Raw genomic sequence first — 24,631 nt, 5'->3', positions numbered from 1 at the left:
TTGAATATTAAGTTTCATGTAGTTGAAGTGAACCTATGATGAACATCACAGACATCTTTTTTTAGTGGGACAACTTGCTAAATCTGGGACTGACAAATAATTTTTTGTCCCGCTGTATATGAAGCTAGTTACAAAGCACCTAACCTAGACAATGTGTTAGCTGTTGGAGGTGATCATCTGATCTAAGGCACCTTGCAACAGTGCATTCACTCTGTTGTGCTGTGATTTCTCAGACTTTATCTTGACACAATAGTCAACATGGTACAATACACATCTGATAGTAACACAACAAATTTAATTGATCTAATTTCACAGATTTTTTTTCATGTCACAACAGCTCTCATCTACAATTTAAGAGTTATTTAAGTGCACAGAAAAATGGTAATAAACATGTCTGCATACTTGTATCCTCCTAAGTATGTCTGCTGTTTGGATGTGAAGATGTAGTCCACTTAACGTTTACCGTGGTTCCAAAGTGTATGAGAGATGAAAAGGGTAAGAAGTCTGTGTGCCTGTGAAGTCATTAAACGATTGCTTAATAATGAGCAAAGTGGATAAGGGAATACTTTTGTGCAGAGGTCAGTTTTCATTTTGACTCGCTGAAAGTTAGTTGACAAAAGGTTAGCTCAAAACTTTTCTTGGTCCCTGAAGAGGATTTTGAAAAGTTTAAGCTGCTCTCTAAAGTCCAGTCAGATTTACTGAGGGTTTTTGGAAGAGCGAGTTCAGAGATTAATTAGTTCAGAAGCTGTCATTGTCAGTCCACGCACCTGTCATGTTTGGTTTTGACTGTCTCATTACAGGAATTCCTAATTGTATTTGTGTATTCACTCAACAGTGGGAGCTCCTGTGGTCTTTCATCCTCCTCTTCACCTTCTGTCTGCTCCTGGTCTGGTTCTACTTTTGGTGGGAGGCACATAATGACTACAATGAGTTTAACTGGTGAGTGTTCAGTCTCTCTTTCTCCTCCTTTGAGATCAAATGAAAAGGCGCGTGCCTGTCAGTCTCATTTCGACTGTGTACGTTCTAAACATACTCGGCTGCTTGTTGATTTGTAAATTGCAAGTTTAATCTGCTCTCTGGCCTAATCTAGGCAGAGACCACCCACCCCTTTACAGATTACGTTACATAACTCATCCAACATTTCCTGTCCTGTACTTCTCCAGCCTGACAGTTACTGGAGCACAAATACAAGCTTATGCTTTTTGCCTCATTTAATAACTCGACAACATCAACCATGATGAAATCGTTATTGAACTTTGCAAAGACGCGTGTCTGAGGTGTTTATGCAACATCTCCTTTTTTCAGATTTATATATGGTAAATATGGTAACAAAACATCAGTTTTCTTTTTATCAAATATACATTTCAATTCTCTGATTGAAAGGGTGTTTGTTTAAAATGTGTTCTGCAGATTTAAGTTTGGTGTATAAATGTAAAGGGTGCAAGTTTATTTCAGTAAAAGTCCAATCCGTTCTATCAAAGAGGGGAAATTATGGAGTGACAAAGTAACTTAAAAAATAAAACGAAACCGTCCTCACAGGTTGTTGTTTTTATTTATTGTTTTATTATCTAGACAATAGCAGTGTGTGATGGTTTTTTTTAGATTTAAAAAGTTTAAGTTATTCAAGATTTGTCGTTAGTTATGAAAAAATGTTAATATTTCTACCCCGATATGCGAAGCAGACCTTCTACCTCAAATATCTGCTGCTTTTTTAACTGTTATTTTAGACACTGACATTGTTTTTTTTTTTTTGTTGCTTTTATTGTATGACTAATGTGATTATTCAAGGATCTTTTATTGTCATTTCACTACAGGAATGAAATGAAATGAAATGTGTCTCTGGTGGCAGACCAGCTGTTTAAAATGCCTGTATGACTTATGATGTATCAATGTGATTCACTAAAAGTTTAACTTGAATTTATTTCAAATTCTTTGGGGTGTTGCACAGTTCCTTTGATTATTGCACGGAAAGAGAAAGTAGCCTTAGTGAGGCGGTTATCTGTCAAGGCTCTGCGTTTGGTTGTGTTGATGTTTATTTTATTTAAATTACATAGTTTTATTGTTTAACTTAACACACACGTTTCTGTATTTTTTCCAGCATTTAAATTAGTTTTATTGTTTAATTTAACACACACGTTTCTGTATTTTTTCCAGCATTATTTTTTCCTTCTAAATAAATCTGTTACTCTCTCTTTTCATTTTACTCTTTTGTAGTATTCTTTCTTCCCAATTATTACTGATGTTTGAATTTTAGAGGGTTTTTTTTATGCCTGTTTTTTTTTTTTGGAGAGAAATCTTTGTTTCATTTAGCTTCTAAATTGCATTTAACTGTTTATTTTTTTTAAATAGTAGGAACGTTCTGTTCTTGTTTGTTTCTTTTTTTGCTGCAGGCTTCCATCAGATAACCACAGAAATTACATCAGATCTCCTAACGTTGTATGTTCTCGTAGTATATTTGTAAAGTGTCCCCTCCCCTCTGCAGTTCAAAAGCACCAAGTAAACCCCCCAGTGGCTCTCTGCCACTGGAATCACTGATTAAGCTTCACATGTGATTAATAATACGGTCCCTTGCTGTTGCGGTGAAACGCACACACTCGTGCACTTTTCTCTACAGCTGGAGAGCTATTTATACATGCAGTGCTACACGTTTGAACATTACAGCACACAATGTATTTGTGTGTGGGGGTTGTGGCAAATTAGAATAGCTCTTAAATCCAGGCTGATGTTATTTTTTTTTTATGCTTCTATAACTCTTATTTCCATACGGACACCTTCACTACGATGGAAGTCTGGGCCATATGCACATTAATACCACACCTGTTTTAGGTCTTCATGAATATGTTCAGGACACTCGTCCTCTGTATTCCCCTCAATAACTAGTACAGCTGACATGACAAACTGAGCTGATCCTTCAGGTCCAATCAAAAGATGACTGGAGTCTGTCTTTAAAGGTGTAAACGCATATGGAGAAGTGTATTAACAGTAATGTGGCTCAATAATCAAGAGCCATGATCCTATGGGACGATTCTATATGACAGCGAGGTTTCCTACTGGAAAACATTCAGTGACAAACAAGTAAATGGCGCTTTCAGTTTGTACCACAAACATGACTTAACCCCTTGACTCTGATTGACACATGCTCATCAAACCGCCTCAATTAGCAATCTGTACTTAATGAAGCTTCTACTTGAAAGCAAAAACATATGGCGAAAATTATAAAATAGGTGGGAAAGCAATTTCAGAGCTGTATATGATGATAATCAAGAGAACAAACAAAAGAAGAATTGGCTTTGGTGTAATTTAACACTTCCATGCAAACAAAGATCCAAACCTTTTATTTGCATTGCAGAAGTTGGCTTAACTGATTTTAACTTTGTCACATTTGACACCATTCAGAAAACTGCTTATTGAACAAGTTTGGGGTAGTTTGACTCATTTGAATAAAAAGGGTCATATCAGAGCTGGAGTAAACCTGTTGATCTCTTTCTTCAGGCTTTTATACAACCGCTCTGGGGAGTGGAGCGACGGCACTGTTCCCATCCTGGCCACCACTGCTGCAGGCGTCATCTATGTTGCATTTTTAATGGTCAGTCTCACAGCACTCACATTATGGTCATGAAAACTCCTTAGGAACATGAATGTTGGGTAGTCTTGTTCCTGAATGGGGTGTTGTGTTTTGTATTCTTTGCAGATTTTAGCACTTTGCCACATAGCACTTGGTCAGCAGCTGAATTTGCACTGGCTCCACAAGGTAACGCTCCACTTACAGGACTCAGGAAGAGCTGTCTCTTTGATAAAGATTTAAATAATTTTCAGGAGAATAACCCCTTTTACTTAGCAGAAGAATAACCGGTGTGGATAATGGGAACTTTTTTTTTACAGTGTGTGGCCTTTTTCTTTCTTATTAAAAGTATGTACTTAAAGTTAATCATTTTTTCCTCTCTTGGTATGCAGATAGGAGTGGTTGCTGCTCTGCTCACCACCGTTGTCGGGGTGATTTCTGTCAACCAAACATGGGAGCAAGAGTGGGAAATTGTTCCCATCTCCCTGCAGGTCAGAACCTTAGAAAGTATCCAAAACTGTCTTTGATGCGTTAACTTTACAGCTGCTTTATGTAAATATTGTTTTTGTGTACAAGGTGTAGGGCTGGATGATATGGATTTTTTAATATCACGATATAGTCCCCCCCCCATATCGGGCGATGACGATGTATATCACGATATAAACCAAATAACTATATTTGTCAAATTTGAATGCTTTGGGGGTCAAAAAAGTGTAATCATTAGCAGGTTGCAGCCTGGTCAGTGATAATACTGTTCAATTTTAAAACGTTCCATCACCACAACAAGGTGATACATGGAACAGCTCGTTAGCATTATCATCTTGCTATGCTGTATCGTGGTCACCAAATCTAAACTTTTTATTGACCTTTTTTTGCTGCTCTGAGTTGCTATAGACTCATTCTTCTATTGAAAAAAAGTTCTGCTATATCTATCGTTTTATCGCCCAGCCCTAACTAGGTGGGTGCAATCTGTATTTTTTGCACATATTAAGCCAGTACCTACTTTATTTATTTATTTATTTATAGAAAATTCTTACTCAAAGATTATATCAAAATAACTTTTGTTGTAATTTGTTGTTGACTTCTAAGTGTTTTACAATTTAATGACAACCCTCATGACTTGTCCACAATATTTAAGTTTGTTAATACTGAGACTGTTATGGTTGAATAATTATAGAGCTATCATCTCTGAAATGTGAGGGAAGTTGAATAGCCTTCTGCCATCTGTTTGTTTTTCACTCACTTCCCATGTTTCCTTTTATCTGTCCCGTCTATCTTCCTTCCAGGCTACAGGTCCGTTTTTGCACATAGGCGCTCTCGCTGCAGTCACTGCTCTCTCGTGGATCGTGGCAGGACAAGTGGCTCGAGCCGAAAAACCAGGTACAGTGGTTTCTGCCACACGAACAAGCTTTTTGTTTACGTCAAGTAACAGTCCACCACAGGACATGTACACACCACGAATAAACTGTGAATGATTAACAGGCTGTAGATGGAGGTCAAGATTTCCACCCTGGATGTCAGAGATAACAAACATTCCTCTAGCCTAGTGTAATGTTGTACTCAATCTTTCTTTCAGTTAAGGACTTTTTGAGCTCTGAGAGTGTAGATTTTCACAAAACAAACAAACAAACACTTGTATATTTAAACAAAATCATCTTTGCCTTTATGTAGGAGTAGCTCTGAGAAAGTAGCGTTCTTTAAGTGTAAGCTTTTAGTTAGACAACAGAGTTTTGTCTTTTTCACAACTAACAATAAGTTACAATTAGGAGGAAGAACGACCATTTATTCTCAAATGATTTGGGATAAATCTGATAATGTGGAAAAAATATAATGTTGACACTGCTGTAATGCAGCACTGCTTGTGAAAACCAGACATAAGAGCAAGTGTGTGGGTGAATTAGAGAGTGTGTGGATGGATGATGTCTTCCTAACCCCACCCGGGAGCTGACCTTTAGGGGGGAAAACGGAACATTCCGTGTGTGGTTTGGGTGTAGGTGTGTGCATGTGTTGGTGTCCACACTCGGAGGCAGTAACCTTCATTTACTCAGGGGTGAATCAAGGGTGCTCTCGGTCTCTGACAGCAGCGGCAGTGGTTCCACCTGTCTCCTCCCAGAGGCAGCTGAACACAGCCATGTTTGTGGAAAGGTGTTGTGTGTCTGCATTGTTAATAGAAAGAGAAAAATGTACACGAAGAAATCGGGGGGGTATGTTTTTTTCTTTGTTCTAAATGAACATTAAATTTGTACTTCCAAATGGGCATGTATATTGGATTCACAGAAGAAATGGGCATGCTTTTTTACACTTTAGTTGGATAATTGGAGTTGGAACAGCGTAATTCTCCACAATCCAAGCTCCCGCTATAAAACTGTCTGCTGCTGTACTCTGATTATCACTACACTGCTCACAAATATGATTCTGTAGAGCAATTACTGCAGCATCCTGCAACAAGCTGCAAAATTAGCTCAGTTTATCCAATTCTTTCTTTTTCTTATCACTTCTTTAATTTAGGTATGTTTTAATAAAAAAAACCCTGGTTATTAATGCTGTTTAAATTAATTAAATAGACCTGTTAGGACTGGTATTGTATGGTGGCCCTGAAGTCCATATCACATCAACACATTTATTTTTAAAATTTAGTGTTTGTTTTTTTTTGTTTTTTTTTAATCATTTGCTTTTTTATAATTTTTTTTGTTATGAATTTTTGCGTTTATTGATTGTTGATGTGATTTGTGCTTCAGGGCCACCGTACCATTGATCCATTTCATTGCTTTCTACAGTCTGAGTGCTTCAAGCATGAAACTATCTGCACGTTTAGTACATACACAATAAGCAATGTGTCTATACATTAGCTTGGATTAAAATAGCATAAATGTCAGTCTTTGGCCAAAATGCAGTAGTTGTGAAAAAAACAAACAAAAAAATCTATCTTGTGTAGTGTTTGGAAGAAGAAGATTCCTTCAGGTGCTGCTAACCAGATGAGCCTGAAGTACCAAACATCAGCAGGTGTGAGCATGTCTGTGACTGCAGAGGATCCGTCAGTGTCTCGTTTGGGTTTTCTAAAGTAAAAACACAGAAGAAAAGATTAGGCTGTAGTTTTTATGAATATACAGTAAAAGCAACATAATAGCATGGCTAGTTGATGAAGTTTAAATATCACTCAAAAACTATTTCTTGAGAATGTGTTGCAATAGAATTAACTTTTTTCAATTTGTAAAGAGATCAAATCTATTTCTTTCTGTGTGAGGAGCACACAATGATGACTGTAGTGTCTTTCACCTTGAGCAAATGGAACCTTTGACCGAACACTTATCATAAAGATTATCAACGCTCCCTGTCCTCCAAACACACGCCAAGAAGTCGTAGATAAAAACTTTATTACTGTTGTTGCTATGTCCTCTTGCAGTGTTCCAGGTGGTGGTCATGCTGCTATACCTCAGTGTGTTACTAGGACTCTATGTGGTGCCTTTGTATATTACCTCCCCATGTATCATGGACCCTAGTACCCTGAAGCCCCGCCCTGAGGTTATCGGCCAGCGGGGAGCCCCCATGGTGAGTCATTCATTGTATGGATTTTGAAAAGCATGAAAAAGCAAAATGATCATTTTTTATAGATAGATGGCATCATTTAATATTTTTGTTTTTTAAAACCAATTGTCTTTGTATTTTTTAAATTGTGGCTCTTATATGGAGAGAAAATAGACTCAGCCTGATTTGTGCGTGTAATTTGTGCCTTGCTTTGGATTTGTGTGTAACTTTGAATTTGTGCATAATTCTAGTTTTTTTTTTTTTTTTTTTTTTTCATAATTATTGTATTTATGCACAAAATGTTTTGTATGAGTTACAAGTCAAGAATTACGCATGCATGAATCCAAAGTTAAGCACAAATCAAGAATTACACTCCCAAATCGGGGTGAGTCTTTTTTTCTCTAAATACTTTAGAGATCCGCCCAGAGTTAGCATGTTTGGTTTATTAAAGCGGTACCTTTGTACTAGCATGTAGTAAAGAACCCACTCTGATCACATTTTGATTTATTTTCAAAGCGTTCCCAGAGATCTTTTGATAATGATTATTCTGTTTCTAGTAAAAATCAAAAACTTGTCATTTTGTAGGACATAGTTTCTGTAGAGCTGAAGGAGTTCACTCGAAATTTGTGGGCGGTACTGTTGTCACAGAGTGACCTTGCCCCCTTTCCATTTCCCATTACTGAGAGCTCTCTGTTTACACTCTCCCCCGCTTGCTTACACCCCCTCACAAAAAAAACCATGAGCAATACAGCCGTACAGCTTTGATCCAGATCCCAGCTCAGACGAGGAAAACAAAGACGTTCATGGATCTATTTGTCTTCAAGTGGATGAATCAGAATGGAGCAGAGCAGAGAGCTTGTGGGGCGCCTAGCATATTTTCTACACCACAAATACAATATTTTTCAAAAAAAAATGTTTCATATGCTCCTGATTCACAACAAATTGAGTACAGAAATACTCAAATACAATGTTAAACTCAATTTTGTTTAATATAATTATGATACATGCCACAAAAATAATAATGCAAACACCAAAAACACAGCTCTCTTCGGAAAATGTAGCTAGTCATCAAAAGACCTCATTGAAAGGTGACTCGTTTGCTTTGAAGTAGATTTTCTGCTAGCAGATTTTGTATCTGCAGAAACCTATAGGTGCTTGTTACAACATTTTATTGTGAGTTATGCAACACTTCAAAGCAGTTACCCATATGACTAAGAGCACTCCCCTCCATTCTGTTGTAATCCTGCCAAAAATCGATCCTTTCAGTGGAATCCAAAATTAGGAGTGGCTCTGCGAAAAAAAGCCTTGGGAAAAACGGCCTCACATTTCAGGAATAAGTTTCCCACAACCTCTATATATTGATTATTTTGGCATTCCTATCCCACAATGCCCTGCCAGAGGCTTGAGTCACAGGCTCTCAGAGAAAGATTCTATTCTAGTACATGATGTTTTAGTATTGATCCTGGCGTTCACTTGGGTTAAAGAGAAATCCATGGCATTGGCCTTTCTCGGTTAACACATTCCTTAGTGATTAGATGTGCACCGCTTTTTATCTACATAAACCTTTACGAGTTTATTAAAATACAGTCTGTTTTTTTTCTGTTTTTACAGATTGCTCCAGAAAACACAATCTGGTCTTTCCAGCGATCTCTGCAGATGAACGTCACAGGATTGGAAACCAATGTTAAAATTAGGTACACGTGCACACACACAGGATCAATGCGGGACAATGAAACCAGAGTTATGCACTCCCTTTGGTTTCAGCAGGGATGAGCAACTCCAGGCCTCGAGGGACGCTGTGCCTGCATGATTTCCAGATATCCAAGCCCTTCTCATGACTGCTTACCTGGTTCAGGTGTGAACTTACTAGAGCAGGGTATGCTGGAAAACATGCAGGAAGGCAGCCCTCGAGGCCTGGAGTTGTCTTTTTAGTCTCTTTAGATCAGCTAAAAACTCTACTCTAATTACTGTATTATTTCAATATCATTGGTCAACAGTTGTGTTGATTCCCACAAAACCACTGCTTTTACATAAACTGTTGAATAGACCTAAGTGATGCAGCAATGGACCGGTCTCCCAGCATTCAGTAGATGGTTACTAACATAACTGGAGCTGAAAGACTGAAGCTAGAGACACTGGGAAGAGGAGGAGAAAGGGAAACTCAAATGACTGATGAGCGGTGGCTGTAAATGTCTACTCATGCATGTGCAGGGGTGGAGGATGAGAGACTGTGTGCTGCTAGGGAGTGTTGTTTATTGGTGCATGTTTGCGTTTCAGAGTTGCACGTTTGTAGCATTATGGATTTCCATTTGTTGTTAGTGAAGGATTTTATTTTAGCGTGATCTGTAAACAGGTTTACATATATCTACTGACTGTTTTGTGTGCTTGCGTGGGACAGTGTTCATGATAACGGCCCACATCTCATTTCCAGACAACACAAAACATCCCAACTGTTTCTACAGAAAGATTAGTTGATTTTCAAATGAACAAATTCTACATTTTAGGTCAATGAATGAGCCTGTTCTAAGGTCCAACTGTAAATATAATAGTTTGACCGCCAAAAATGGAAATATCTTGTTCTTATAAGGCCAAATGTGCCAAAAAAAAAAGATAGCTTACTTTGAATTATTTTCTAAGCAATTTAGTAAATAATATATTAAATCGATTTCATTTATTTATTCTTATTGTATTTTCCTTTCTTTTAAAAAACAAAGTACCGTAAACAAATCAAAGCAGGAGTTCAACCACATTCCAAAGTAATGCTGCGAACTTCCAAAATGTGTGGAAAAACCTGGAATTTCAGATTTGCTGCACAGAAACCATCAGGGTAGCTTTCCGCAAGCAACAGATCAATCACACTTCAAAGTGCAGGTTGAGGTGACACAAGTTCCACTTGTTTTGTTTTTTTCTTAAAATGTTTTCAATGTTATGTATATATTATGTTGTTTCCCTTTAAAAAATGGTTTCAAATCAGTACAGCTGGTTCTCATTTAATCCAACTTTTGGCAAAGATTTAATTCCTTGTGCCTCCAGTCAGTAAATTTTCCCCACTTTAACCATAAATCAAACAATGATCATAATGAGACTTCATGATGGCTTAACACAACAGGTAGATTTAAAAAATAAAAAACTTCAATTTTTCTGCTTCAAACTAATGGCTGATTTTGGTATTAATTTCACCACAGCTAAATCCAATAAGTTGTATAGATTTGTATCGCATTGTTGAAAACCGTGTTGAAATGTTTGTCCCTTTTCCAGCAGCAGCTGGGTGTTTGGTGCTTTATTTATTTACTTGATGTAGCCAAAACATTTCCATACAGCAGAAAAAAGTGCTGACTTTTCTTCTTCTTTTAGCTTTCGCTGCAGTTATCTAATGTTGGCAAGTCTGCAGCACCAGATGCAGGTCTAAGTGCAGCTTTGTACTGAAGGGAAATGATCCTGACATTGATTAGTGGTACATATTGACCGTATGACAGGTTTTGTCCATTTTTCATACAGCAGTGAACCTGAAACCAGACGAGAGAGTGCTGAGCTCCTGATAGTGCCGAGTCATTTCTTAAAAGAAAAAAAAGAAAGCGGATCAAATGGGCCTCAGGAGCGTCCCGCCTAAATGTAGTCATTCTTGTGTTAACGAAGGCATCCTGAAGATATTTGTCTTTCAAATGTTTAGCCCTGTTTGTGGTTGAACATTTGAATAGCAAATCAAACAAACAGGTTTTCCTGCAGCTGCATGCAGGATGTGTGAACTCAAAGGCTACATTTTAAAAGAATCTAATGGCTGCACTTTGTTTCACTTAAAATCCATAATTTCAGCCTTTTTATCCCTTTTTCCATTTTTACTTTTTAAGAAAAAAAAAACAATTTCCTCTTTTTGAGAGTAAACAGCTCATCTGCCCACATGGATTACATGGAATCCTTCTTGAACAAAGACATATGCTCAACAGTAGTGTTGTGATTACTGTAACTCCTCTGCCTAATTCATTTGTGCGCTGCTCTTTCCCTATCAATCACTAGCGCTGATGGCGTGCCTTTCCTAATGCACGATTTTGACCTCCGGAGGACCACAGACGTGGAAAAGGTTTTTCCAGAGAGACGAACACTCAACGCATCATCTTTCAACTGGACCGATCTCCAGCAGCTCAATGCTGGGGAGTGGTTCCTCAAGGTACTCCCCATTTAAATTAAATGGCTCCAGCTTTTATTTTCCATTTTTGTCATGACTCATTAATGATTGAAGACTCACTACGATGAGCTGAAATGCACCTCAAAACCATACGACGGGACATTACTGACTTTGCCTAATGTTTTAATGTAGCAGCGGCGAAGATTTACGCTAGCGAGACAAAGAGCTGTCATAATCAGACGACGGGATTAGCGGCGGGGCTGCTCAGCTCCAAAAGCCACACCCCCTCAGAGGAGATTTTGGAAACGGAGGCTTCAGATTAACATGAAAAATGTATTTTTAAGACATTTAGATTGTGGGATTTTGATTAAAAACGTTATAACTTTAATTGGAATGTCTTTTTTAGATTAAAAAAATTGTCATAGAGGGACTTTAAAGACAAAATCATGTTTTTTGTCACATCTTCTTGTGGAAATTTTACTGATGACAAAAGACATGTATAAAGAAAATGAAGCTTAAATTTGCATTTCTGAGTTTGTCTTAATTTGAATCAGAAGCAGACAAAAAAATCCCATTTGAAAAAGTATTTGAAAATACACTGATCGGACCACAAGCTGCCTGCTCCGAGCTCTCAGCAACAGCGAGGTGAAGGGATGGCGAGGTTGCTTCCCAGCAGTGGCCCCGCCCACAACTTAGGGGCAAATTTTTTATGAACTCTGCAGACACTGTCCTAGAAAATGACCTATAAACTATAATCATCATGAAAAGACTACTGGGAATGCTTTTACAATAGATCAAAATATAATCAAAGTGGGTCTTAAATTTTCAAGTTTATTAAAAAAAAAAGAAAAAATTGTATTTATTAATGTTTTTTAAAACGATTTTTATTGCAATAGTTTCACTTTTACATAAAATGTTGCAAAACAATTAAATACTGAGAATTATTTAATTATAAACTCTTTAAAAAAATCAATGTAATGTACTAAAAATGCTGATGAGTCATTTATGTTGTTTACTTTTCCTTTGAAGTTTTGTTTGTTGACTTTGGCAGTACCTGAAATCCCTGCATGTTTTAACAAAAATGTTTTGTTCTGACTCATTCATGGCAAGCTCAAAACAACCAGTAATTAAGTTAAAAAACAACCGTGACCCGTTTTCCCCACCGCCTGGTTTCAGGACGACCCCTTCTGGACGGTTCCCAGCCTGTCCCCGTCTGAGAGGAGGAGGATCGCCAACCAGAGTGTTTGCAGCCTGGAGGAACTCCTAAAGCTGGCCTCCATTACCAACAGCTCTGTGGTTTTCCGACTGCAGAGGCCTCCTCCGGATCACCCCCATCACCACAGCTGGATCAATGATACACTGACAGTGGTGCAGCAGTCTGGGATACCTCAACGCCTGGTAAATGGGACAAAATAAGGAAAACCCTCTCTATTATCTTTACATATTAATCACAGCTGGGTGTTTATGTTATTTAGGCACAAAATGTTGTAAATATGCTAGAAGGTGCTTGTTTGTTTTTGCTGTGAGCAGGTGATGTGGACTACTGATGAGCAAAGGGCTGAAGTGAGGCGGCAAGCGCCCGGCCTGATCCAGACATCACTGGTGAAATGCAGTCTTCAAAGTCTGCAGCAGTCTGACGTCAGCAGGATGCTGCTGAGATACAACCAAGTCAGCACAAATGAAGTCAGGTGTGGCCTCATTACAATGTCATGAAGCATCAGCCGTGCATGTGAGCGTATGCAGCTGAGCTGTCAACAACAATACCGGGTTTTAATTCGAACTCTTGTATGTCTACACCTGGCATCCACAGCTCCTGGTTGGTTTGAGAACAAATGTTGGTGTTTTTTTTTAGCTTTCTGTGACTGCAGACCGTAGAGTTTCTTCTTAGTTGTGTTTATGTTTCCATTTGTTGTTTAGTTCTTGTCACACAGTCATTAGGATGTATTCACTCTAGCAGGTTTGCTCTTTTTTGTGTTGTGAAAGCAACCTTACTGGTATTGGAAAATTTGAAGCTGTGGAAGTCACAACATTTCTCTTTTACTATGTCACCAACTTTGAAACTTAGTGCAATTTCTGTTGCTGTGAGGTCATGTGTAGCGCGTAATAGGGGTCATCTGTGAGGGCAGTTTCCCAACCAGCAAAGCATCAGACTCTGCTGTAAAGAAAATACAACTCAAACATCAAAATCTTTCAAATTACTTTCCAGGTTTGTAGAAATAATAGATTGGTACAGTTTAGGTGTAAATTCATTCTTGTTGGTATTTTTTTAATTTTAAATATTGTATGAAAAAAAATTGGGTACCAAGTTTGACCAAAATTATGTTTAAACAGTTTTATTCCCCATGAATCATTAATAAGAGCATATTTCTTGAAAATTGGACAATGATTATTCTGTGATCTTTCCTGTCTACAGTAACTGTAATGTCCTCAAAGGGATTTTCTTCTTTAACTTTATGTAACTTACAAAACCTACCGCAACAGTCAAATGACTTTTGTGTTATGTTTGAATTAAAGTTAGTTCAAGTAATAAATTCTAAGTATGATTTACATTTGGATTTTATTCAGCATTTTCAGGGCTCCTAATTCAAAATAAAACAGTATGATGGATGCATGAGAGGTGGCGTGAGGTTGAGTGTCATGCCTACAAAGCCACAGGTTAAGATTTCTTCCACACCAAGATTAGACATTTTTTAAAAGATCACATCTAATCTCAGTCTGTAAGCGTGTGTATTTACGTCTGCATCTGCAGTCTAAGGTTTGAACCATCGCCCCACAGCTGCTGGGTCTTATTAGCGGCTTCAAAACCACGCTCTTTCATCATTTCTGTGCCTCTTTGCATCGTTAGCGGCTCCAAAAGGCTTCATTAAAAGACTTCAGATCTAGTTGTTGATGCAGTTGGAAAATGTTGTAGCAGAAATTGTGAACATTTTAGTTTTTGAATAGAAAACTTTAAAGTTAACCGTCTCTTCGATTTGTTTAAAACTGATTAACATCGTTGTAGTTGATTGGGAACTGAGTTCAACAAGCTTAGTTATGAGAATGTCCTTGTGGATGCAGGCTGATGGGTTTTTTTTGTTTTGTTTTGTTTACAGGAACTTCTCCCAGTCTCACATTGACCTCACCCTCTACACCGTCAATGATCCATGGCTGTACTCGGTGCTCTGGTGCAGCGGAGTGTCCGCAGTCTCCTCTGAGGCCCCGCAGGTCCTCAAAAAGGTGCCTTACCCAAGCTGGCTCATGGTGAGGACGACCGCTAACCAATTCTGATTTTATTTCTGACTGAATATATCTGGAATATTTCTATAAAGTACTACAAAAATACAAGACCCATTAATCTCAGACACACCAGCATAATGTTACTACCTGCATGAAGTTGCAGTACAGTAAGGAGAACACCAGAACAGTATTGTTTTGTTTAATGTTCATGAATACATTACACGTTTATTGGATCTTCAAAAAGTCCAGAGATGTGTTTATGTTGTAGAAGATTTGGCAGAGCTTCTTTTAAGTCATATCTCACTATCCAAAAGCATTTTTATTTTCATTGTGTTTCATAAATAATTCCCATTGATTTAAAGTTCCACTCAGCTGAAAATCATGTTTTCGGTCTTTCTAACATGTTCTGGCGACCTTTTTCTGATGATGGAGGACTTATAAAAAGAAAATTGAGCTTAAAACGGCATTTGAGTATTTCTTTATTCAAATCATTGTGAATCAAGAGCAGATAAAAAAAGCTGTTGGAGAAAGCTTGTCGGTGTGATGTAGGTTCAGTGTGATGTAGGTGCTACAGTCAGCAGACCTGCTCCACTCATTCTGATACATCCACCTGTAGACAAATAGATCCATGTATGTTTTTATTTTCCTCGTCTGAGCTGGAATCTGGATCAAAACTGTATAAATGGATAGCTCTGATGCTGCTCACTGTTTTAGTTTCATGCTAATATTATGTTGGGATTGTGAGGGGCTGTAAGCTAGCAGGAGAACACGTAAACAGATGGATGACGGGAAGCGGGGGCAGGCTTAATCCCCACATCTCAGAGGTGAATTTCTATTAAACTCCTCCCACTCTGCAGATACTATGTCCAATAAACGACACAGGTTTTTAAGAATGTTGGCTAAAAACTGCACAATCATACTGAAAAGAGCACTGGGAACACTTTGAAAATAGCTCCAAGCATGATTGGAGTGGGACTTTGATCACATTTTCTCTGACAACGTCAAGCATTTCTGCTTAGCAACAGATGATGACATTATATTCCTAATATGTGAATTTAAACAAATGTATTCAAATATATTTATTTGTTCTTTTAGTCCCTCTGTTCAATGTTGTACTATTTTCTGAAAAGCTGCATTTTGTGAGCATGATTCTACAAAGATGACGCCTCAGCTCTGTCCCTCCTGGTGCATTTACTTCCCCTCAGAGGAGAGCGTCTGCTGTTTCTCCTCATCTCTGTTCTTAGCCGGAGACTCTGCTGGCTCTGCCTTCATAGACTCCGGATGGCAGCCTGGTGTCCCCATCTGTCCCTCCATACGCGACCTCTGCATGACAACTCCACTCCTGGTCTCCCCGCCGCACAGTTCAAAGTTCAGACTGTCATGTTCTCTCCGTGTCATGACTTTAGATCTGATCCTCCATGTCAAGCACATTAGGAGGCAGAATAGTGCCATCAAAATTAATGTGGTTCTGGTTTTCGTCTGGGCCGTTTGGATGTCGAGGTGTACAGCTCCGCCCGGTGGAGAATTCTATCTTCACGTGTTCTGACTTGCATGTTTTGTATTTTCAGAGACCAAATGAATACTGCCTGATGTGGGTGTCTGCAGACCTCATCTCCTTCGCCGTTATTGTAGGAATATTTGTTCTCCAGAAGTAAGTGCAAATCCTTCATGGTAAAAATGATCTCGGTTTAGCGAAAGCTCATGGGTATGGTGGCCTGTCACAAAATGACGTTTTTATGAATTTACTGTTGCATGCTGCGGTGCAACAAAGTATTTTTGTGTAAATACTGACGTGAAACCAGACAGTGCCTGATGCAGATCTCCATCGTCTTTAGAAATCTGCTGGTTACTTTTTAGCTTGTAATGGGAACTGTGAAAACCCCACTACTGCTTTCATCACTAAATCTGATGAAACACTTTTGTCCACCAGCATCGTGACAAACGGCTGACGTGTTCTTTTCCGGTGACCCACAAAGCAAATATTTGAACGATTACATCAACTAGAGTACATTTTGTATCACTGCTATTTTAGATTTTTTTTGTACTTTCTCCTCTTCTTGTCACAAACTTGTGAAGACTTGTGTGCCTTCCTAGTGCAGGGGTCTGCAACCTGCAGCTCTGGAGCCACATGGGGCAAGAAAAATAAAATGTTTGTAAATTTAAAAAGTAACATACTTTTCAGTCAGATAAGTCGAGCTTTATTAAACTCATTCACAAGCAATTGAAGAACCGCACGCATCTCTCCTGTAATAATCCATCAAGCGGTGTGTCTGTTTTCTAAGTTTACCAAAGTTCTACTCAAACATTTGGACACATTTTAGAGTGCCGTGCACCACAGGAAATCAATTGGAGGTCAGTGAGCACAGCCAGAATTAAAGATCATCAGATCATTTTTGAAAATAAATTAAGCTTTTTAAGTCGGCCAAATGGTCCTGAAAGTCTGGAAAGGGTCATTTATAATAATTAATTAAATTTTAGCAAGTTAAATTTAAGAATTTCTGGGTGACAGTATAATAATCTTTTTATAATTTTCCTTTTAAATATCACTGCTGACATTATACTCTCCACTATCACATTTTCTCCATTGAGATTACCCTGCATAGGACAAGGTGTCTTTTATTTTGAAAAGTAGTCATGTGAACCTCTGTTAAGTTATAAACTACTTAATATTTAGAAAAAAAATCTATTTTCTCTTTGTTTTTGTTGTATTTATGACAACAAATAAATAAATAATCATAATAGTAAGTGATACAAATCAGTTCATGGCTCCTACTGGGTTGTTGTTGGTTAGAAATGGACCTGAATGGCTCTTTAAGTGTTGAAGGTGTCCGACCCCTGTCCTAGTTGAACCCTTTGCATTTTCTCAGTGTTTCCGTTTGGTGACCCAACAGACAGACGGCCGTTCTCCCGTCTCCTCTGGGATGGAGGGATTTGTGTGTCCTCTTCTTTTGAAACTGTCCGGTCAAATCTCGCTCCGCTCGGCCCGACTCCTCAGCTTCTGCTGGCTTCCAGACTGACCTTTTTGTTTTTCTTTCTCCCTCCTTCTTTTCTATCTTTCCACCCTCTCCGTCGTTCTCCTCTCTCCTCTGCCCGGCGTGCATGCTCTTCTCCTCCTCTGCTGCATTCTGGCATCTTCTCTCAGCTATCACATAATCAGGTAACGGCTCCCCTCTGCTCACCCCAAACTGCTCTCATCACCTCGACCCTCAGTCTGATGCGTTTTTGTTCTCTCCCTTTTTTCTCTCCAGTCAACGATATAATTCATATTCTATTCTTTTCTGTAATATTCAAGACATCTATTTTATTTTCCTCGTCATAGTGGTGTTGCTGTGCTGCTCCTCATATTTTCTTTCTTCTTTTTTATCACTTTTTACAGAAAATAAATTGAATACATAAAACAAAGTAGCACAGAAGGACTTGAAGAGGTTTCAAATTAATCATCTGTATCATTGAGGGGAATGACTAAATGAACTCTGCACTCACGAGGGAAGTCGCCATAGGATTAGTTTCATTGAAGCAGACTCATTAAATACTTTCCGATTCTGCTACTAACAGCCTCAGTGCATTAGTTACTACTGGCTCTAAAGCGGTAGGCTGTTCATTTCATTAAGGCGGGAAACAAAATCAGCTCAACTCTGGCTGTAGGGACTTTCAGCAGCTCAACTGAGCTGCCCTCAGAGTCACGGAACAAAGTGTTCAGTTCTGCTAATTAACTTAGAAATGTCTTTATTGATTTATAGGAAGTCTCTGTGTCTAATTAGTTTTCAGGTGCCAAATTATGAAGCAGTTTAGGTAATGAAAGTCTCTTTTGACTTCTGACAATTTGAAGAGCATTCATGAGAAAACGACATTCATTGGAATGTCTCAATTTGTATTAATGGTGTATTTATCACATTACAAAACTATAACTGTATATAGAGAACTGGACTGAGTGACTGCTGTTACTCAGTCTTTGTTTGTCATAATCACCATTCTTGCACTGATACATTTTTTCAACATGTTCTTGTTAATCCTAATTTTTCCTTAATGCCAGTTATTCAAGTTATAAACGGCCAATCAGATGCCTCAATAAAAGTAGGTGGTCGCTTCTGGCCTCTATGTCAAACATTGAAAAAGTTCAGTTCAAATGTTCTCCCCAGACCTCTTTCAGGTGTTAGAGGTCTGGACTTCAAACAAGCTCACTCCTGATTGACAAGAGTGGTTACCATAGAAACGTTGACTCAGACTGATCACTGCTGATCGTATAAAAATGGCGACTGAATTGGCTTCATTTGGTTGGAGCCAGAAGTTGGCGATTTCTCTAGATGAATGTAGTTCTCATATACAGTCAGTGGATCTTATCCAGACATAATTCTCTAATCATAGGCAAAAGCTGTATTTTACCCATCATAAGTATGTTTCATGTTTACATGTTCATGTTGACTTGTGAAGTTGAAAAATTAACACATGCTGTTGAAAAAAGGTACATGTTCACTAAAGAAAATGTAAGAGTTTTTACTTTGTTATTCTGGAGAATCTCATTAGTTTCCAAAATGTGATTTTAAAAAAGTACATTTCTAAAAAACAGTTAAAAAATAGAGTTTTGCCTCAATTCAAATGAATTTTATTCTGGGAGTTGACCGTTACTTTTGAATGACAGCGAGCCATCGTCTGAGTGTATAGTCAAACCTGTAGACGCACGCTGCAGCCAGGCATGTGACCACAGGAGCCCCTTCAGCACTGATCTTCACGTCACACGTGTGTGAGCTGATTCCTCTGTGGTTCCCAGCTCTGAAATCTGACCCAGCCTGACCTCCACAGGTATCGGATGAGCGGCATGCGCAGCTACAACCCCGAGCAGATCATGCTGAGCGCCTCAGTCAGGACGGCCAGCCGAGACGTCAACGTCATGAAGGAGAAACTCATCTTCTCTGGTGAGGACCTGCATTTTGCTTGTGCCACCAGCCTCTGTTTTGGAAAAGAAAAAAAGAAAACCTTGTGTTGCTAGCATGTCGCTGCATGCCTCTGAATGTTTTCAGTTCTCCTCCTCTTCCTCTCTTTCATGACAAAGATCAACCCCAGTAACCTCCTCCCCGCCCCATCATTTGTGTGACGTGCTCCTCACCGCTCTACCATCCTCCTCGCAAGCAGTGACTCCTTCTTTCCCTCCATGCACCGAGCGCCTCCCTCATTGCCTTCAACCCTTCTACCTCCCTCGCGTTTTCCTTTCCATCCCATCATCCCCTCACCGTCCTGTCCTCCCACACAATCCTCCCCCACGGAGACGAGTAGTTTGGGCGAACATTTAATCCCCCAGTCAGTGTTTAGACAGCCTGTTGTGTGGGAGATGAAGGTGAGTTCAAGAACCGAGCGAGGGCTCGCCTTTTCATGAAAAGGACAAATTTACAAAGTCAGAGCTGCAAAGCTTTGACTTCTTTTCTGCTCATCTGTCGCCCTCTAGAGGTGGGGAGCGAAATGGGAGCTGATGAGGAGCCGTACATGGATGGCTACAACTACTACTCCAACCAGAGCATCCGTCAGTGATTCAAGGGGAAGAGCAACTTCATTCCTGCTTCAGTCTAAACTCCACCTGCTGTATGGAACTGTAAATAGTGTAAATGTCTATTTTCTTGTTTGACATTTGTAAATCACACAGGACTGCAAGCACTTGTTGATGGAATTAACTTGATCTGTGATTTCTTTCTTTTCCATCTAAAAGTGAAATTTCCTGCTTATTTTAGAGTTTAATACTTTCAGGTACATTTTAAAGGCTGTTCCGCTCACAGATGAGGAGACTGTAGCATGAAGCCAGTCGCTTTTCACTTTGCTCCTGCCTGCTGGTCTCACTTTAGTTTGTCATCAGTTCAACCACTCAAAACTAGATTCAAGGAGGAAAACTCGTGTTTACAAAGTGTTCACATGTATGATATCTGAACTGCACTTGTGGTTTTAGCATGCTGCTGTGTGAAACCAAAGCTGATCAAAATGTTTTTAAGAGTAAAGATTTTTCTGTTTTGATCAGCTGTTTTTAACTGTTTTTGTAAAGATGTTTAAATCACTTGTATATATGTTTTTCTTTTTTGTATATTGCATGCTGTGATGTTTATTGTGCCGTGTGTATGTATTATATTTGAGAAGCTCTAGCACGCCAAATGAACAATATGGTCGTTGGATACAAATCAGACGCAGCAGTCAATCTTTTCACATCGCTTTTATTTTGATGTTAGGAAACGTGAGGAATAAATGTGCAAAATAGAGCTTTAACAGAGGAATGCTGTCGGGTTCACAGTGACACTGACTGCTGTTTGATTTTTGAGTATTACTGTGCCTCCAAAGTCAATATTAAACCTTATGATCTTTTAACTTTCACTGTTTTTCTCATTTTGTTACCAGTTGTTAAGATTTCAACTCCAGCCCTCAAGAACAGAGAGATGCTACAAAAAATACAAACTTTCTCCTGAAACAGAACTGCCCCTTTATAAACCACACAGACTGTTTTAGGTGAGAATGGAGGATAACAAGCTTTCATTTAGCTGCACTAGAAGGTTCTGAACCCAGATTAGACTGTGAAATCCTTTAACACTTCAGAATTTGAAGAATCTGGACTAGTTTGTGCAGAATTGTGGAAGTCGGACTGATTTTTTATTTTTGGCTCATAATTATGTTTTTGGTGTCGTTTTCTCAGAGGACATTTATGCAGAAAATGAAGATTAAAACTGCTTTCCTGAGTATTTAAATTGTGAATTGGGAGCAGACAAAAGATACAGTTTGAAAAACCATCTGCGGACCACAAGTTCCCTGCTCCGCTCCCTTCTGATGCACGTTTTAACAAATACACCCATGAACGTCTTTGTTTTCCTCGTCTGAGTTGCATCTGGCTCAAACTGGATACTGCAGGAGTGCTCACCATTTTTTCTGCACTGCTAATGCTAGCTTGGGGTTGTGAGGAGCTGTAAGCTAGCGGGAGACAAAATAAATACAGGGATGATGGGAAATGAGTGCAGGCTTACAACTCTAACACTTTCTAATGAACTCTTGCAGAAACTGTTCTAAAAAAAATGACTTTCAGCTAAAAAAATAACAAAAAAACTGCATAATTAAATAAAATACCACTGGGAACACTGTTCCAACAGATCAAAAGGTAGATGGAGTGGATATTTTCGTACCCGTTATTTCAGTGGATGGAAAGCAGATGGCTACAGTTTAGTTTCACTCTTAACTTTTTTTCTGCTTTTCTGAAGTAGTTAAAATAAATAGAATATTCCTTTAAAACACCATTCTACTATCTGAGTGTAAACTGGTAAATCTGGGCTGCAGAGCCTCAGAGAGAAATGTAAGATGGGACATGGATGGAAGATGACCTGCCTACTAAAATGAAAGCAGGCCAGGAACAAGTTCACATTGAGTTCTATTTATATTTTGTATATACACCTTAGAACACACAAGGCACTACTAAGCATCACTTTGGTCCGTCTGTTGAACCACAAAAGAAGCTGCATTGCCTCTCGGACTCGTTTCCCTTTCAGCCATGATGCTAGAGAGTGTAAACATTAAGGCTTTTCAATTCTTCGTTTGTGGATCAAGAAAATGATCTGAACCTCAGCAGAAGACAGGACGAGGGTTAACGTTGTAGAAAACTCAGAGTGTAACTGATGCTTTCTAGTTTAGAATCTACAAGGTAATGAATAACCTGCAGATATGAAGCTGCACTGTGAGCTCCTTTGAAACAATTAGCAGCATTCAGAAAAGGCACAAACACCAGACTTTAGCAAAAACACAAACTGAGACATAAATAAAGATGAAGGTGCGGCGGCTTTCTCAAAACGCGAGCATCTGTTCCCTCAATGAGCAGCAGATCATTATCTGTGACCCCAAACATGCTCGCACGCCATCCTGTTGTGTCAAATCTGATTCGCTCAACACCAAAGCAGCTGCAAACCTTATTAGTCATTGACACAGAAATGCTGCACTCTCACAGCCCAGCAGGGGGCGCTCCTCAGACAGCTGTGCATTGGTCTCATTATTTGTGGAGGTAAAGTGCATGTTAGGAGTTTGGCACTGGTAGTATCCGAACCGTCCTAGGACTAGCTGAAGTTCGTCTTGCGCAGGTGTCTGTTGGGGATATCCACGGCGCTCACTTGCAGCGGCCAGGAGCCGCCCATGATGCCGGCCTGAATGGCCACGCCCGTCACCACAGCCAGGTCCGGGTCCACCGACGTGTTGGGCTCCTTCCCAAAGAACTCGCTGATGATCTTCCGGATCCGCGGTATCCTGGTGGAGCCTCCGACCAACACGATCTCGTCCACCTCCTCCTTCTCCAGGTGGCCCTCCGCCAACACAGTCTTCACCGGCGCCAGGATCTTCTGGAAGAGCTCCTCGTTGAGCTCCTCGAAGAGCTCGCGGGTGACCACCGTCCGGAAGAGAACCGGAGAGGTTTGGGTGTGAAGGTACAGCGGCGTGCTGATAGTAGCAGTGGGATGGAGGGTGAGGTTGAGCTTGGCGGCTTCCACCGCCTGTCGGAGGTGATGGATGTCCTCTTTGAGGGTGGGGACCACGCCGAACTCCTGACGGACTCGCTCCGTGGTGTACTGGAGAAGCTTCTGGCTGAAGTCTTGACCCCCCAGCTTGTTATTTCCTGTAAAAACACGTATTTTTTATACCTTAGCAACAACGATAGATTTTATTTCAGATTATTCCAAGAAATAATTAAAACTTCCAGAAAATGTCAAAGTTTTTGGTTTTTAAAGCCTTTCTAATGAAAGTCGTACCCGCCATTGCCCTGGTGAGGAACATGCCTCCTTGTTTGTTTAACAGTGACACGTCCAAGGTCCCGCCCCCAAGGTCGACCACCAGGACATTGAACACATCCACTTTGTGCAGGCCGTAGGCCATGGCTGCAGCTGTGGGCTCGTTGATGACACGCAGGATTTCCAACCCTGGAAGGTCAAATGAGAAAATTAAAAAAAAAAGACAAAAACATCTAAACGGGGAGCATTTGAAAGCACACTGACCTGCGAGGTTGGCGGCTCTTTCGGTGTAGTTCCTCTGCCTCTCATCAAACTCTGCAGGCACTGAGATGACGGCCTTCTGGATGGGGACCCCCAGCTGGAGCTCAGCCATCTTCTTCATCTTCAGCAGCAGCCTGGAGCCGATGAACTCTGGGGTCACGGTGAAGGAGCGGTTGGTGAAGACCACAAACTCAGCACTTCCATTGTTGTTGATGACCTGCAAGGAGAGACGGACAGAAACACCTTTAGATTTTTGATGAGGTGACACGCTGAGGTTTGGAATTTCCGAGCTCACCTTGAACGGGTACCGCGCGCTTTCCTGTTCCAGCTGCCCCGGCTCGAAGATCTTCCCAATGAACCTCTTGGCGTCGTAGAAGGTGTTCTGGGCGTTGCTGTCCGCCAGGTCCAGAGCTTCGTGTCCGGCCAGCACCTCTGTGGTGGTGAAGGACACGACGCTGGGGATGCTCTGCCTCCCCTGCTCATCCGCTATCACTTCCACCTCCCCGGTTCCCGGGTGGAAGACGCCCACAGAGCAGAACGTGGTGCCCAAATCCAGGCCGATCACTTTGGGCTTAGGAGGAGGTAAGTACTGCTGTCCGAGGTAACCAGCCAGGAACAGAGCCAGGATGACCGAACCTGAGGAGCCGAAACAGGCGCATCAGCCGGATAACTAGAATGTTTAGTATTTAAACACGGTTAAATTCAACTTACCGATCATAGACAGCTCTCCAGACATGGTTACATACGAATAACTAAATTTACTTAATGTATCAAAGTATCAGCAAAAAATATTCTTCTTTAAAAGACCACTACGTCCGGTAACTGTGTCGCGCTAATGGGAATTTTGTGGTCCGTCAACTAAACACACGTCGACTTTACGTCAGGTGCTGCGCATTCTGGGTAATGTAGTTTATGTAAATCTCACTATCGGTGTTTTCTCCGTATTGAATGTATACCTTTAACTACAAGACCCACAAAGGCACGAGCTCACACAGTTGCCCCAAAACGCGATGACGTAGTCTCGCTGATAGCCAATGGGGCTCACAAGCAAAAAAGCAGAACTGTTGTGCTGCATTCACGACACCACGGAACATTCCAAACATTCCAAATATGGGATGAAGATATTACATCATATTTGGAATTACCTTGCATGACAATACGCACAAGTTTACAATCAATAATCTCTTGATTGTAGACAAATTATTTCTTCATACATGT

The 24,631-nt window shown here is 40.0% G+C and overlaps 2 protein-coding genes across 6 annotated transcripts in view; one reads left to right on the top strand and one right to left on the bottom strand.

The window, feature by feature from the left end:
* gdpd5b (glycerophosphodiester phosphodiesterase domain containing 5b) overlaps positions 1 to 20,768 on the top strand; it is a 48,921-nt gene extending 28,153 nt beyond the window's left edge. Inside the window, exons 3-18 of one of the 5 annotated variants that reach the window (XR_002919751.2) lie at positions 836 to 939; positions 3,493 to 3,586; positions 3,692 to 3,751; positions 3,955 to 4,053; positions 4,849 to 4,942; positions 6,966 to 7,111; positions 8,699 to 8,781; positions 11,102 to 11,252; positions 12,387 to 12,608; positions 12,741 to 12,898; positions 14,303 to 14,450; positions 15,995 to 16,077; positions 17,569 to 17,583; positions 19,227 to 19,339; positions 19,477 to 19,758; positions 19,867 to 20,768. Coding sequence is in view for 3 of the 5 variants with exons in the window: in XM_024276607.2 (XP_024132375.1) it covers positions 836 to 939; positions 3,493 to 3,586; positions 3,692 to 3,751; positions 3,955 to 4,053; positions 4,849 to 4,942; positions 6,966 to 7,111; positions 8,699 to 8,781; positions 11,102 to 11,252; positions 12,387 to 12,608; positions 12,741 to 12,898; positions 14,303 to 14,450; positions 15,995 to 16,077; positions 17,569 to 17,583; positions 19,227 to 19,339; positions 19,867 to 19,949 (1,653 nt within the window). In the remaining 2 variants the exon portion in view is untranslated. The remainder of the gene's footprint in view (positions 1 to 835; positions 940 to 3,492; positions 3,587 to 3,691; positions 3,752 to 3,954; positions 4,054 to 4,848; positions 4,943 to 6,965; positions 7,112 to 8,698; positions 8,782 to 11,101; positions 11,253 to 12,386; positions 12,609 to 12,740; positions 12,899 to 14,302; positions 14,451 to 15,994; positions 16,078 to 17,568; positions 17,584 to 19,226; positions 19,340 to 19,476; positions 19,759 to 19,866) is intronic. The other 4 variants (XR_002919752.2, XM_024276607.2, XM_024276608.2 and 1 more) reach the window with 4 other exon arrangements.
* Positions 20,482 to 24,324, bottom strand: hspa13 (heat shock protein 70 family, member 13). The gene is made up of 5 exons (XM_024276610.2): positions 24,125 to 24,324; positions 23,709 to 24,049; positions 23,417 to 23,630; positions 23,174 to 23,341; positions 20,482 to 23,040 (listed from the first exon to the last, which is right to left on the bottom strand). Exons 1-5 carry the CDS (start codon positions 24,147 to 24,149, stop codon positions 22,490 to 22,492), a joined length of 1,299 nt encoding a protein of 432 aa, XP_024132378.1. The 5' UTR covers positions 24,150 to 24,324; the 3' UTR covers positions 20,482 to 22,489.
* Positions 24,325 to 24,631: the final 307 nt, after the last annotated feature.

Source organism: Oryzias melastigma, linkage group LG13 (assembly GCF_002922805.2).
Source record: "Oryzias melastigma strain HK-1 linkage group LG13, ASM292280v2, whole genome shotgun sequence".
NCBI classification, from domain to species: Eukaryota; Metazoa; Chordata; class Actinopteri; order Beloniformes; family Adrianichthyidae; genus Oryzias; species Oryzias melastigma.
Note: the sequence above shows the minus strand (reverse complement) of the source record. Positions and strands in the feature narration are given on the sequence as shown.

What these genes read in the sequence shown, in the direction of transcription:
- hspa13 (XM_024276610.2), bottom strand. Translation starts at nt 24,149, where the DNA reads ATGTCTGGAGAGCTGTCTATGATCG. An exon ending in GCGCGCGGTACCCGTTCAAG is followed by an intron (nt 23,631 to 23,708) that starts GTGAGCTCGGAA and finishes CTCTCCTTGCAG; the next exon opens with GTCATCAACAACAATGGAAG. An exon ending in CCTCACCAGGGCAATGGCGG is followed by an intron (nt 23,041 to 23,173) that starts GTACGACTTTCA and finishes GTGTTTTTACAG; the next exon opens with GAAATAACAAGCTGGGGGGT.